Genomic DNA, 15,718 nt, shown 5'->3' on the forward strand with positions numbered 1-15,718 from the left:
GGAAACAACTAAAACAATTGACATTCATTTAATTACTGTAAATGAAACAGCCCCTTGCATCACTTTGCATAGTAAAGCCTGTTAATACCAAAAAGGTTCAGTGGATGGGAGAAGGAATTAGGCCCTTATAATTGGAAGATGACGCTTCAAAACCAATTTGGAAGCGATGCTTGATTTTTATTAGCATTTGATTCTGACAAAAACAAACATTAAGCAGTGAGAAAAACAAGGTAAAGAGGAGAAGGTAGCGGCACAGCAGGGAAGGGACTTCACTTATTTTACAACACACACCGGGCTCTGAAATATCAGCCTTGTTTCCCTGGGTTGCATTCCTCAGATGCTTTGTGGAGAGGCCTGTTCAGAGGTGGTGGTGCACCCTGCATGTGCTTGGCTGCTAATGAGGTGGTTGCGTAGAAGAATGAGGTGGTCCAGTTGCTTTCCAAACTTCTGAGCACCTTCATCGCTTTGCTCGATAAGATAAAGGTGCCTGTCTGCGAGCACGGATCTTGTTCCTGTGTCTGCAGGGGAACCCCAGACCCCTCAGAAGGAATAACCTCCTAGAGAAACCGGTCTTTATCCTGATTATAGGGGTGTGAAATGCTGTTTCTGAAGTGCTGGGTGCTGGTATGGAACGTTAAGGTGAACAGGTAGGTATTTAGAAGATGCTGTTGAAACTCCAAGACTTAAAAGGAGGTGGGAAGGAGAAAGAGAAACTTCCAGGTTCCCCTCCTTCCTCTGAAGGCTGTTGTTGGGATGAGTCCTCCTTGCAGCTCTGTTGAGACAATAGATTCAGTCTTGAGACAGCTTCTTGCAACCCAGGCACACTTCCAACAGGTGCAGCTGGACATGGTTGGCATTGCGTAGGATCAAACTGGGGCCCTGACCTTAAACCGCTTATCTGTGCCTGCAAGTACTAGCAGAAGCAGAACCTGACATTGCAGTTTCCAAATCGGAGGTAACGATACCTTGTCAGGTCCTGAGCTAAGCAGAAATCCAGTTGTTAGCTAGTACTTGGGGCAGAGCCTGAGAGCAGGTGTCTTGCAACTAGACGCAGTTTGATAACTATTGACCTTAGAGCTTTCCTTAATTGGATATTAATTATGGGGGTTTTTTTTCCTCTCTTCTCCTTACAGACAGGTAGCTTAGGAGGGGAGGAGAGGAAAAATGCATCAGGTTATCTTATTCACGCATAGGTAAGGGATTCCTTGTTCGGTAGCCCTTCACGTCCCTTATAACCAAAGAACAGCACAACCAGGACTCGGGACTCTCTTCCTGTTCTCTCTGCTGTTGCTTTGTGTAGGCTTGGGTATGTCCCAGGATACTTTTTAATGCTCACTGCAACTGGGAGATGTTTGTCATGTACAAAGCCCTGGCTGATAGGCAGAGAGACGTATCTGTTAGACGTGTACTCAGACAGTCTGAAGACTAGGCGGTTCTTTCAACTTGCTATTAGTTGTGGGGGAAGAGTAGTTTGGGATTCTTCTCCACGGGTCGGATTCATCAGATTTCTGGTCGCGGTGCGGGAGCGTCTGTTTGTCTTGTGTTCACTTTGAACAAAGTTGAGGGCACTGGAGTTCATTGCATCACCTCATAAATGTGCGATAGCTACAGGGCAGGATGGTTTTGCTCTGGAAAACAAAGATAGCTCATGAAGAAGCTCATTGGTAAGAATAGCAGCAGCTACCCACACAACAAGGGGAACCTCTTTCCCACTGATCTCACAGGTGAGCAATGCAACCACGGGCCTGCAATCAGATGGAGTGGCAAGGATCCCTCTGGCTAAGCAATGACCATACATTTCTGGCATGATAAAACCAATGCCAGCAGCCTCAATTGTTTGTTGTTGGGTTTTGTTTCTTTTTACTTTGGGAGCCTGGCTGGGCACAGGGCTCCACTCGAGCAGATCCGATTACGGGAGCAGATACTTAGCCTAAGCACGGGTGATAGTGAGTGAGAAAATAAGATTACAGGCTTAGTGTCCTCTTTATAAGAAGTTGTGCATAATGAAACTTAAATCCTGGCTTTAACTACAACACCTCAATGCATCCCTGAACTACGGAGCTGCTAACAGAGCTAATATCCTCGCACCTGCATATCTGGAAGTGGATAGAGTGTCTTTCATTTACTACATCTAGAATTCTTAGTTCTTTATAAGCTTAACAAGTGTTTTCTGTTAGACTTTTCCCCACATAAGGGACCAAAACACCATCTCTCTACCTTTCAGCAACAGGAGAAGTAAACAGAAACCAGAGAGCAGATGAGTATCCTTCACATGCGAGCCACTTTCTAATTGGTTTTACAGCAGACTTGTCAACCTCAAAGGAGATATTTACTGAGTTAGGAGCAGGAGAGAGGGCCAGACTTGAAGGTGGCAGCATGAAGTTTTGTCTTTATTTATTTTTTTTATTGACATTCAAGCTATTCATTTATTTTAACTGATTGTCAAGCTGACAGAATGTAAAATGAGTCCAGTGGACTACAAAGCTGAAGCCTCCTCCATTTGCTAATATCCCTCCCCTCCCTGCAGTTCCACCATGCCACCTTGTGAAAGTTAAACCCTTATTTATATGTAAATAGAGGGAGACCAAGCTTGGCTATTCCCAGAAATGGTAGAGCAATCCACATCTAAGAGGCAAGACAGATCTAGAGGGAGGTACTTAAAAGGGAGAGGGACTTTTTGGTTCTGTTCAAAGCAAAGCTGTTAGTAGAAAGAGTTGGCATTAGGTGGCGAGGCAGTAAGGCCCTAGATTCCACCTCCAGTTGGTCTGATTTTGGAGAGCTGCAAGGGGCTTAGACAGCTACCGAACCTCCCGAAATGTTGGCAGCAACTTCAGTGAGAAGGGAGGGTATTCATTATCAGCACCAACCAAGCTCAGTCTGTGGAAAACCTGCGTGTTTATAAAGCAGTCCAGGAAATGTAGGTGAGCAAAAGATAAAGGTTGTTGCCAGAGCCAGTTATATTCTGGATGTTGCAAGGTCAGGCAGGCGTTTTTTCAAAGAATCTTCTTGTCTTCCCATCTTTCCTGCCCCCTAAGATACAAAGCAAGCATCCGCTGCTTTTGCAGATATTAAACATGACCAGCTATCAGGCAAGAGCCAAAGTCTTCAGAGTTAGGCTTTGAATTTATGGGAAGCTAAATGAAATGGGAATGTGTACAGATTACATGGCTGATTTTTCTGAATACTCTCAAAAATTCAGGGTATAGGTTGTAGCCATGTTGGTCTAAGGACATAGGCAGACAAGGTTCTTTGGGGAAATCCAATATTTATTTTTTATTAGATTTGAGTTGGTCTAATAAAACATGATATCAGATTTCCCCAAAGAACCTTGTCTGCCTAAAAAATCCGAGGCATTTACAAGACTTCCCCATATACCCGCGGCTGTTTTGAGCCGGTGCCCTGAAAGACTAAAAACAATCTTTTGCTACGGAATGTTACTTGGTAGTTGGATTGTGCTTGGATTTTCTGTCCTTACGATTGCACTCTGTTGCACCTAAACTGTAGTGCAAGAATGGTCCTGCTACTCAGCAGAACCAGGCAACAGGCCACTACATTTGAAAACTTTAGTCCCTTAACCTTAAGCAGATAGGCGGCCAGTGAGGAATAAAATCCTTGATACAGGGGAGTGTTGCCTTCATGTACTAACTGTACAGACAAACTCCTTCGGAAAGAACTGAGCATCTGGCCAGGTTCTTGGCCTAGTAATTCGCCCTTCTCACATCCTTTGTAACGAGCAAGATCTTTCACGTATTGTAAATTAACCTTGTTTTGGGGCTGGTTTGGTTTTTACACTCCTGCTCTTGCAGAGCTCCCAGAGTTGCTGTGTCTCCTTAAAAAAAAAAAATACCTGCCCACATAGTAGTGGAAAGGCAAGGATGATGCTGGCACATGGCGAAGCCTCATTCCAGAGAACTGTGGGCTTTAAACTTCCTCCCACTCTTTTTGGCGGCCCATGCTCCTTTCCCCAGTCTCCCCCCTTGCCACACACAGGCAATATGAGAAGGACTTGTATTTATTGATTTATTTATTTAGAATTAAAAAAGGGGAGTAGGATTACAATGCTACTGTCGCAGTATACAAAACACATTATCCAAGTTTGCTTCACGTTTACAAAAACCGCCATATATACAGCATCAATATTCACAGCAACTTTGTCAGACCCTCCCACCAACCAAATCTGAAATGTGTGGGAAATCTGGGAACGGAAGGGATTTAAAAAACCCACCAAAACAAATGCCCTTCCATTCAGCCTGGCAGCCGAGTGGCCTCCCAGGGAAAACCTTCCCAGCCCAAAAAGCTAGTTCAAAAAGGCCTCGGGCATATGAAGATTAGATTGCCAGATTAATTCAAATACCAACTCACTGAAGCCTTCCACTGGATGGCTCTTGACTCCTCTCTAGGGCTGGCTACCTGGCAATAGTGTTAAATAAAAATGGCCCAGGGTTAATGTGACCCCATGTCATCACCTCCAAGTGACAGCAGTGCTTTAGTCTCTTATAATTCAGAAACTCCCAATTCCAGTATTTATGTTCTGGATTATCCCACTGAAGTCTAAGATAACATAGAGAAATCCTTCACTTCCAGCCCTGGTTGGTAGTGTAATCCACACTAGTAAATGTGTGCCATGAACGTCCTCGAGGGTGGCTGCATTGCAACAATGAAAGCAACTCCCTTTTTGCACAGAATCGGGAGTGACGCAGTGAGCTCGCATGTGTCAGATTCAATGCAGCAGGGGTTTCAGAGCTTTGGAAAAGTAAAATTTGGCATCACAGTAAAAAATAGTGAAAAGCCCCATGTCTCCTTTCTTTCTTTTTTTCCCCAGAAAACAGGATCAATTTTCAATCTCTCACGGAGGGTCTGGGAACATCTCCTGTGTAAAAATAATCACACATTTTGTACAGTTGAAAGCTGAACACAGATTAGGATTAGTACAGGTTGCGGCTGTAGTTGTAATGAAGATATACATGTGTGGCCCTTTGCTAGAGTTAAATGCAGATGCTATGCTGGAGTACACTGCTGTATGATTAAAGAAAGGAACTAGCCTGGGTTGTATTTGCTCTTTCCACTTGACTCTGGCATCCTAAATGGAGCTTGAGTTTTTCCTCACCAGTGCTGAAGTGGGGCCTCCCATTTTACCTAAAAACCAGGACAAGATTCCCCACTGAAAATTTTACTACGGCAGCTGTAAACTTATCTCTGCCTAGAGCTGCACCCCATCAGCTACATCAGCCTTCAAGCTGGTCCGACTGAAAACACTTGATCCTGTGCATTTGTATCAGATCTGAGATGCCATACAATGGAGTGACTGCAGGGGGAGAGCCAACAACAGGAGCTACCCTGTAGTTAATTATAATTAACTACAAATCTATTTTACTTCCAAAATATTTAGGTTCCGTCTCTGACTTCCACCTTTTGGAAGGATAAAAAGGATGGGCACTCCCGATTCCCAGCCCCAGCTGCAAAATAAATAAATAAATACATAAAAATATAGGTCTTAGCTGTAAGACAGCTAACCCCCCGCCTTTCTCCATTTTCTACTCTCTGGAAAGCACCTGATCTGAGAGAAATGTAGTTAGCTGTGTTAATCTGAAGACCAGTAGAAGGCAGGGTAGATTTGCACCTCATAGACTAAGTGAAGTAGATACATAGCACCAGCTTACAAAAGCTCATGCTATATAGAGTAACCAGTGTGTGTGCGTGTAAAATATATGGTGCAAGTCTACCCTAACATCTGAACTAAGCCAGAGGTAGCTCCCAGAATGAAGGGGCAACTGAAACTCTGAATGAAGACAGTGAAAGCCAGTAGATAAAACACAAAGTAGTTACCGCTGCTCAATTTGGAATAGCAGAGCTGAGGTATTGCCTCTTCATGTGCCTGGCTGCTCCATGAAGAGAAGGTAGGATAGTGAAAGTAAAGAGAGGATGCCAACTCTATAGCCAATCATGGACAAGATGTGGTTACTTCTGTATGCCTTATACGCAGGGAATTTTGTCTGAGCCTCTTCTTAAAAAGGAAAAAGTGCTTTTTAAATATTTACATTTGGGCAGTATCATTTTCCCCACTTGTATTCCTAAGGAAGAGATGGCAAACTTTCCTTGACCGCTCTACCAAGGCTACATAGTAGGGGGGCTGGGCAGCTGAAGCTGTCATGAAGTTGTACCTACAGTTAAATTCCAGTTTGCCAAAATACAGATGCGGACCTATCGGATCCAGTGACAAGGGAAGGGCTGTGTTTTGGATATTAATCTCTTGTGCCAACCAACTCCCTGTGATATGAAGAATAATTGCACAAAACTGATATGAAAGTTTGTTTTAAGGTTTAAAAAAAAAATAGGCATGTCAACCTTCTGCTGGAACTATCAACGTTTCCATTGTATTCTCTCCTGTCAAGGACTCCTTATGCTCAGTGTGTTATCATTTTCTTTCATTACAACTAAAGTTATTCTGATACTTAAATCACTGGGGAAATTCTTAGTTTGAGAAACACAAGGAAATATTTATTGGATGTGCCTTAGTAGTAACCATTAATCTCTCTCCTCTAGAAACAAAGCAAGGGATACACTTGCCTTATGGAAGGGACACAAAATCGGGCTCCTTTTGAAATACTGGGGTTTAAGTGCCATGGTTTCTAAATTAGGAGCCCTCCCATATTAAGTCCTCACCTCCTGGCTGAGGCTGGGCTGGGCTATGAGTGAGTTTCACTGCACCCGCATCCAAAAGCCCAGGCTCAGGAGGGAAGGCTGGGACCCCCATGGGCCAGTCAGCGCCACTCTGTGCTTTCCCCACAGCACAAGGGAGGCTGCTTTGGCAGCCAACAAAGAGGCTTACACCAAGTTACTGCACATCTGGAGCTGCTGTGCCTGCAGAAGCTGTTCTGCTAATCCACATGGCAGCTTGCATTTCTCTTCTCACTCCCTCAATTCTCCTGCTTGCCTTACCCCAGTATGAATATATTATTCTGTTTCATCAGTCTTGTATACTATTCCAATGCAGAGTCATTTCTAGTGCACATTAAACTGGCAGAACATAAAAGAATACCTGAAACTACTGGCAGAGGGAGGCTTGGAAAAAAGCTATGCTAGCAAACATTAGCTGCTTCAGCTGTTGCAGCGACCTTCAGTGAAAACACAAAGGTGTTGGGATTCATACCAACCACGCAAGATTAGGGTCATGGATAGACCTCAGCATGTGTATCAGCTTTTCTAAATGGTGTAAGAAACTGTTTCTTGTCAAGGATAACGACAAGTTAAATTGAGTAGAGAATAGGGATCATCTGCAGCTAATGATCCCTAAATGGAGAGTAGACGGCTTGAACTCAGCCTTTGTCATCACCTCTAGTGTATTTTCAAGTTAGTACAACAGCAGCAGCTCAGTTTCTCTCCCAGCCCTGAAATGTTAAACTTCACTTGACACTGAGTTTCCCACAAAACATAATGCATTCAGTACCAATCTCAGAGTGTACCTTCATACAACAGCAGCCTAGTTTAAGAAGTTAAATTCCAAGGAAGAAAGGACCTAGACCTGTGTTTTGTAGGCACTGACATCCATTGTTTTGGTCTGGGGTGGGTGGTGACTGGGGCTTCCAAGAAAGCAGGGTGGTGGGGGAAGGAAACAGTTGCAGGGAAAACTTCAATTTTCCATGTCCCCTGCAACCTGTCTCAGTCTCTCTGGGGCAGCTGCAGCCTGCCCTTGAGGATTAACATCACTATGGGACCCAGATGCTAGTCTCTATGTTCCTAGTACCATGGTGTTTAACTAGTGGGCACTTCTGTAAACCCAGTTGGGCCACAAGGATAGGTACAAATGTTTGTGGAGAACCCACGATAAAAAAAGTGCCTTGCTGAGCTGCTGCAAAGCTCCATGCAAGCTACCGGTACTTCCCACATGGGGTTCAGCGTAGCTGCCTTACTGCAGCATTGCAGGCAGGCTACCTGGCTCTGCTGAGATGCTGCTAGTTAGCCTGGGTCCAGCACCGGCTTCCAGGCTGGGGAGGTAACCTGTACAGAGCTAACTTGGGTGATGCTGACTTGAGCCAACACTGATAATGCTGTGCAATTACCCTCACCAGCTCTGCACCTCCTTGCTCCTTAAGAAAAAGCTATGGAGTCACATTCAGGTGGTGCTAAGCCTGGCTTAACTTACTGCCCTGCTTTGCTTCTGATTTCTGGAGGTCACGTGCTGTGGGCTCAAAAAGGTTAAGAACCGCTGTTCAAGTGAGTCGGGTCGAAGCAGCAGTTAAGAGTCCACCTCTGCTGGTAACCACATCCAGATTACAGCACAGCGGAGACCTGCCCTGATTTCACACTTGCAGAACATGCTCTGCTGTGTATATCCGCTTTCATCACAGGAGGGTTCCAGAGCAATCCTCTGAGGTGACGCGTACCAAAGCAAAGCTGCACAGCAAGAGCAGCAAGCCACACAGTGCTCACTCTGCATTTGCTGCAGGTCAACAGAAAAATCTTCCTGTGGATAAGGAGATGTCCCTAAGTCTCTCCCAAAAACCCAAACTACTCTGGTCTCCTTCATAGACATTAGGGCTGGAAGGGACCTCGGAAGATCATCTTCAGACCAGTGCAGACTCCTAGGGAAAGGTCAAGACGAAGCTAGATTCTGAACTTCTGGGCAAAATTTCAGTCAGCTTCCCCCATAGTCTGAGCATCTGTTATTCTAGAAAGACTGTCATGACTACAGGTGCTGTTGTCATATGTAATTTGGAAGTAGCAAACAAGAGTAAGGTGCATTAGCCTTCCTGTACGATTACTGCATCAAATGCATTACTATTTTTCTTCCTCACTGGTATAAGAAAGGAAACCTAATTAGTACCTTGGGTATGGCAAACTGAAGATGGCTATAGGATATTGCACCCTTTTGGGTTAGTGCAAGAATTTCATCTCTTGTACTTGTGTTCAGGCCTGTCTTCCACTACGTATTTTAAGCTAAGACCCTACTCCACTGCCCGCATCTACAGAACAGCAGCTTAGGGCGCTGGTACAGTCTCCTCAGGCTTTCCACTCCTTAAAGTAGTAAGACGAACCCCAGTCTTAGAACAGATATCGCTTGACAGGTGCAAGCTGTGTTGCTGGAGAAAGCAGCCTGAGGAGGACAATGGGTCTAGAGAGAGATGGGAAAATCCAGCAAGACCAAACCACAGCCTAAATTAGCCTTGTCTGAAACTTTGCCCTATTTTTCAAATTGGATAAAATTATAAAAGAGCATGCAAAAATGATGGCTTTATACCCCAATACCTTTTGACTGGCCAAACACAGCACAAAAGGAGCTAACATGCCACCATCCCTATTGCCTTAATATACAACCAACCTTGTTGACTGTCATTTGAGTGTCCATTACCTTGATAGCTTAGTCTCGGTAGCTTTCAATGCTGAAAACAGCCTGGAATGCTAGCTTCTACATGGAACTGTCTGAAAGAACAACTGCCATAAAGTGTTATAGTAGACCTGAAGTAAGACTAATTAGAATGTGATCATGTAGTACCTTCTCATTTGCCAGACCTAGTATGTTTTGGTGGACCAGTACATGGATCAAAGATTTAATACATCTCCAGCCTGCCATCCAAGTTGGACTTTGAAGCATCTTTGGAAAACTTCCTTAACCCTTTCCCTTGTTGAGGTCCCTTTGAAAGAGCAAGAGAACACTCACTGGCCATTAAGTCAGGTTGGCTTTTACAAGACTGTACACACTGTGTTTTGCAAAATCACTCTGCCCTGCCCAGCCTGGAACATGACTGCATCCAATTTGAGTCCAAGCCGATGCATACGCTCTCCCTCACAGAGAGGAACCCTACAGCTGCCATAGCTGCTGTACCAGCCTCAGTGACAAGGTTAGGTGCCAGGCAATCCTGACCATTCCACCTGGCTCTGATTCAAATGTCTTGCTTTGCCAAGTGCCTGCCACTGGGATCTACAAATTCTTTTTGTGACAATAGCATGAAAGCGAGTTCAGTCTAATGCACAATGATACAAAGCTCCAAATATTTCTTTTCCTAGAAAGATGGTCTCACTTCCAGGGATATTTACAAACAAGGCTATGGTGATTTTTTTACAAATGCATCTGTGCTTTATCATTTTCATCTCTGGTACAATATTAGAACTATTGTCTATTGTAGAAGCACTATCATGCCCTATGTATGAAGTACTGAACTCTAAGAGCAGCTAGTCTGTCTGAACATTAGCGGAGTAATGTCTGTTCCTAATGAGGGGTCAAGGAGTGTGAAGACAATATGCATAGCCAGTAACTGAAGGAAACTTAAGCACCCATTTATATACGTATTGGATACCATCTTGATTATTCCTTGCTGTTTTCAATTGCTTATGGAAGCATTCATGCATCTGGTCAGAAGTCGGGACTTCCATAAAGGGTTTTCAGTTGCCTTTTTATATGTGGGGAGCATCCAGTGAGCTGGCATCTTTAAGGAGGAAGTGAAGATCTATACAGAAGTTTGGATTACTGGGGGGGATGGTTCTTAACCAAACCAGATCGAACCTATCTCTAGAGTCATACTCATATTGGAAACCTCATGCCTCTAGCACTGCAGAAGTTAAAAAGGAAAGTTGCCCTGTATGAACTGGGTCCCAATGATACAAAGGCCACTTTTCCCATGAGAGAGCAACCGTGTTAACCACAGGTTCAAGCATGTTCCTTCACAGGCATGCTGCTGGCTGCCTTAGGTAATCACTCATCCATCCCCTGACTTAGAATGAACAGTCTCTGACTCCTGACAAAGCTTTCAGTGTGGCAGTCAGTTTTCCTTTTGAGTTAGTGCTTTCATGAGGAGAACAGCTGACCAGTAAAAGTGACTGCTTGCTTGCACACTAAGTTATTGCAATGTTTTTGAGGACACTCACAGTCCAGTTGGAAGAAGAAACAGCCTGGTTGCTTGGTCACAATGAAGGAGAGTGTGGTTCCAACAGGCAGAGGGTGAAGTTAACTGAAAGGCATAGATGTTGGCACAAAATTGGTAAACTAGAAATGAGAGAGGAAGTGGTGGGGACAGGAGATTTAAGAGCACTGGATATTCTACAGTTTAGGTTTGTGTCTTATTACACAGAATAGAGAAGTGCTAATACAGTTTACATAACTATTAGCATGTAAAACTTCCTGGAATGTATTTGGCACTAACAGCCAATTTCAGCTTGTTAACTGCAAATACCTGAAAACTATTCTAGGAAAGACACTGGGAACTCTTTTGGTAGATATGCAGCAAGACACCTAATGGAATGGCTGACTTAAGTGGCATGCACATCACTCAACAAGAAATGTATTAGAACCACGCGTTCTTTCTGAAAGTTTAATATTTGGTGGTACGGTAAGTGCCACTGCTCATTAAGAGCAAACAAAGAGGCACTGCAGGCTGAAGCCTTCTCTACCCACCAAGGCTTTAGTAAGCACCTCCAGCACTCCACATGCCAGGAGGAAAACATCTGGTTTCCACACAGATGGGGTAGGTCAGACTGCACGCTTACAATATTTCAGACCTCTTTCAGTGAAAGGAAAGGTGCCCAATCAAGTGCTGATGCTGCAACGGGAGCTCTGGTCATCTCAAAATTGCTTTGTCAAACCCCTGTGGTGCCAGACACTCCCTAGAAGATGTACTCCTGCTTCTGGAGTATGAAATAGGGCTCTGGACTGTGAGCTGCTTGGCCTTCCAATGTCCTATTTACAGGGTTAAGGAGAATGTCTTTTTCCCCTCCAGCAGTGTGCGTGCTCCCAGTCCTTTTTCTCCTTCCAGACTGAAGGGAGTGTTACGCAGCAGAGAAAATGCCTTCTCAAGCTTCCCACAGCTGTTGTCTAGAACACAGGAGAATCACAGAAAGTACAAGGTCCTTGCAATAACCTCTTGATCCACTCAGGGTCTGTAAATAAGAAAAGCAGTAGTTTTAAAAGCATGAGTTGGAGGAAAGATAATCCAGCAATTTAGATGAAAATACTTGGCTTGATGTCACTTCACTGAACAAAATAAGAAATCCCGGGAAGCTAAGCTCTGACAGATATCTCTCACAAGTACTTGAAGGATCAGAATGAAGGGTATGCTCCACTAATTTGTGAAACTTAAAACAATGCTAGTTTAAAGTTCATGTCTGCAGGAGGCAAAGTTCAGGCTAAAGCTGTCTCCACAGCACCAGCACCTATCTAGCTGCACACTGTGGACAGACACATCAGCTATGCATGTGCAGCATGGGAAACATTTAAAGGATGATCCTATCATAATTTAAGTGTTTTTTGTTTCTTTAGGCTGAAGTTTTAAATCTGACCTACTGCAGCATGTGGCTTGTGTTTCCTTTTACTTCTAGGGTAGAAAACAAACAAAAAAGAACTAAGCAACCAGCAACACTTCTCCAGAACTGTATTATCTGTATTAGATCACATCTCACTAGAAACTGGAAACTCTCCAGACTTGTGGGAAGGGAGTACTTAGCCCTTTAAGAGTGCAATAGTTGTGCAGAAAAGTGCATTCGTAAAACAGGCAAAAAAATCATATCCTTCCTAAAGGACAGTGCTGCTAAATGCTCAGTTCACTGCATCTTTAAAAAAATATTTCAGCCTCCTATCCTGTAAATGCTTTTTAAACTGGTAATAGAACATATCAAATTTTTTGTTTTTTAAAGAGTCATCTGGGACCACAATTCAAGCTAAGCATGCAGCTTAAGCTAAGCATGAAGGTCAAAACCCAGGCCTGAAGGTGTCTGGGTTCTAACAACATGCTGTTGAAGTATTTATCTTGCTCAGCAGAAGAGTATGAAAGCACAAAATCAAAAAGTTGATTTGTTCCTTCCCTCTGCTACACCACTTAGGCAAGACAGTTCATGACCATTCACCATCTCATCCTGCACTAGGCTGAGTGACTTTCCATTGAAATCAACAGGAGTCAAGGACACAGCATCTGTAAGACTGGACAAGCAATTTGTGCACGCACAGAAATCAGATTATATTAGTACTAATCAGCTGTCTGCTGTAACACTCCAGCACAGACTGCATGTGTACTTGGCTCATATTTAAAGTGCAATATGTACTTACACATCACTTTTCCCAATTACCATATTCTAATTAAACTGTGCAAACGAGGCATAATCTACAATGGAGCACCATAAAGAGCTGAACATTTCTACTGCATTTGATAACTCCCCGAAATAACAGCAAGCTGCTGAACATAATCTATGCCTTTACAGAGCCAGAACATGCTATCTTGTCTTGCCCTTTCAAGCCACGGAAGTAGCTCACCTTCTGGGGTTGGATGTCGTGCAATGCTGTCATGAAGCAAACACCTTCTGTATACCAAACTCTGGCAGGACTGGTAGGTTAAAAAGCACCTGAAAAGGTGGCAGATTGCATCATCAAAACTGAGTTCCCACTTGTATGCTTTATGACAGAGGGCTGAATTCTGCTCGGTTAATGCCCATGCTGCTGGGGAGCTGGGGGAGTAAAGGCAGCATTTGGGCCAATCCTGCTGATTACCTGTTCCTAGTAAAGTCAGCAGTTCTTCAAAATGAGTTAACATTCAATATAAAAGGCACATATGTAACTGTACCGAGCTGGCTTAGGAAGGCTGCCCTGAATTTGAGTGCCTTATAATACACACATGCAGATGCCTATAACAGTAAATTTTAAAGCATAAATGTTGAGAGATGCCTGGAATGCTTCATTACTGGCTTTACAATTTTAGCCAACAGACAAGCTGGAGAGAAGTTTTGAGGGATAATGTTTCCCTCCCCACTTTCTTTGCATTGTGGGGGAGGAGTGACAGTGGGAAAACTAAGAGCATTGGAGCATTTTTTTTTCCCTTTAAAAAAAAAAATAAAAAAAAAAAAAAAAAATCAAATTTTGGCCTACCTCTGTCAAATATCCCTTAGTTCACCCCTTAAAAGTATCTGGTACATTCTCCTTTGCCCTGACTGCTCTGCTGTCTTGTCTTCACTGTGACATGCACAGCATGTTTCATGGCTCTTACTCTTTCACGCTACAAGAACGTATTTCTCTTGCTACTTGCATGCCTTCTACTCATTCAAAAGAACAGATTACCTGAGCCAAATATGTCCATTGGAGCAGACTGCCTGCTTGCGATCTGTGAATGGCAGGATCTCTTTACACAAGCTGCAGTGCTCTGGGAAAGTCTGTTTGTTCATTTTCTTTAAGATATGCCCAATCAGCACCTGGGAACACACAGCAGTCAGCATCGTTTATAGCAAGACGGCTGCCGCTGAAAGGTGGAAACATCTCATAGGATATTATGATTTCAGAAAAAAACATGCAGAACTTTAGGCATCTAACTGGATTCAAATGAAAAAAGCAATGGAATGATTAGTCTTTCCACACATTCATCATGGATCTAACTGCCTTAAAGCCTTGCGGTGCTGGAAGGAACACAGGCTTTGTTTAAAAGTAACCAGTAGTCTGGGTAATTAGGCTGTCTGAAAAGGGAAACTGAACTTGGGATCGGTGTACTACATCATCCTAGAGAACATCAAATGCCATATGCAAAAGGGATTTTTTTTTAAATAATCTTATGCCTTTAAGAATAGAGGTGTTTAAAATCCCATTTATTATTTAGAAGTCTGACAATTTTATTTTAGCAATGACTTTATCTCTAAAAAATATGTAGCCATTCTGTTAAACTTAAAACACATGGGTTAAATTTATGACCACATCACTCTTTACCTTTGACATAGTGCATGATATAAATCATAGGCCATGGTTTTATACTGAATATCTTAGGCAGTGACAGCAGTTGTGATTAACAGAGGTTTATATAAACTGTATTCAAGAGTCATGCTTTACCCACTGCAAAAAGAAATGATAGTCTGTGTACGAGGTGTGAAGGGCAACTGCTCAGGCTTTTCCAATGCGCAGCACTTCAGAACACAGTTGTGAGATGGTAATTCTTTGGCAACGTATTAAAGGCCACAAGGCTGCAGCCTGCTTGCCTACAGGCCTGGCATTGAAAAGCTCAGTTTCTGTAACGGAAGCTACCTTGGCTTCTCCAAAAGCAGTTTAAGGGTTGATTGGTCAGTTTGTTTACTTCGAGAGGCTAAATGACGCAAGGATTCAGTTACTGCAGAAATACGGCATAGCCTCTCTATGCACAGCTGTACGGATCATAACCGACAGTTCTTGGGATTACTGAGTTGGGTGTTGCTCTTGCTGGGGCAAGGATTGTGTTTGCTGTGCAACATTAATGTCAAATGATGGGGTTTCTTTTACACATTAGGAAGGGATATGTTGGGAGGCTCAGGCAGTGAGTACTGTTTCAAAAATGCAAATTGTCTCTCAAACTGAGCAGCGACTATTACCAGTAAGAAGTGTGTTACATTTTCAAGAGCTATTGACAGAAATTCTGAAGAATTAGAACTGCAAGGCTCAACTGCCTCTCGTTTGGAGGAAATTCCTCCTCCTTTTTTGGTTTACAGACACTATTTAATAATATCTTTACCCATATGGTCTTTCCATCATTAACAAATAGCAATAGATTTCCACACCCCCACCCCAAACCTTGAAGAAATTTTAAGCAAGGCTTACTTTACTCTGCCTGATCCCAAACTCCAAGGTCTGTACTGTCATCCCACCCATCATGCTAAACTGGAAGGGCAGACAACTTATCTCCCTGGCTCATCTCTCTTGCTGAGCTGCTTCTTATTTCAACCCTTTATCCTCCACCCCTTAAGTTTAAAAATGAACAAAAACAGTGAGCTGGGGGGGGGGGGGGGG

The 15,718-nt window shown here is 43.4% G+C and overlaps 1 protein-coding gene across 14 annotated transcripts in view; it reads right to left on the reverse strand.

The window, feature by feature from the left end:
* Positions 1–165: 165 nt before the first annotated feature.
* The window catches only part of GTF3C4 (general transcription factor IIIC subunit 4), a 19,199-nt gene continuing 3,646 nt past the window's right edge, over positions 166–15,718 (reverse strand). The window contains exons 3-7 of one of the 14 annotated variants that reach the window (XR_003095522.1): positions 14,036–14,166; positions 13,238–13,326; positions 11,494–11,871; positions 10,864–10,946; positions 166–1,628 (exon numbers count right to left, since the gene is read on the reverse strand). Coding sequence is in view for 5 of the 14 variants with exons in the window: in XM_006029802.3 (XP_006029864.2) it covers positions 11,807–11,871; positions 13,238–13,326; positions 14,036–14,166 (285 nt within the window). In the remaining 9 variants the exon portion in view is untranslated. Of the gene's footprint in view, positions 1,629–3,430; positions 11,872–13,237; positions 13,327–14,035; positions 14,214–15,718 lie in introns of those variants that run through there. The other 13 variants (XR_003095520.1, XR_003095523.1, XR_003095521.1 and 10 more) reach the window with 13 other exon arrangements.

The sequence above is a fragment of the Alligator sinensis genome, unplaced genomic scaffold (assembly GCF_000455745.1).
Source record: "Alligator sinensis unplaced genomic scaffold, ASM45574v1 scaffold829_1, whole genome shotgun sequence".
Lineage (NCBI taxonomy): Eukaryota > Metazoa > Chordata > Crocodylia > Alligatoridae > Alligator > Alligator sinensis.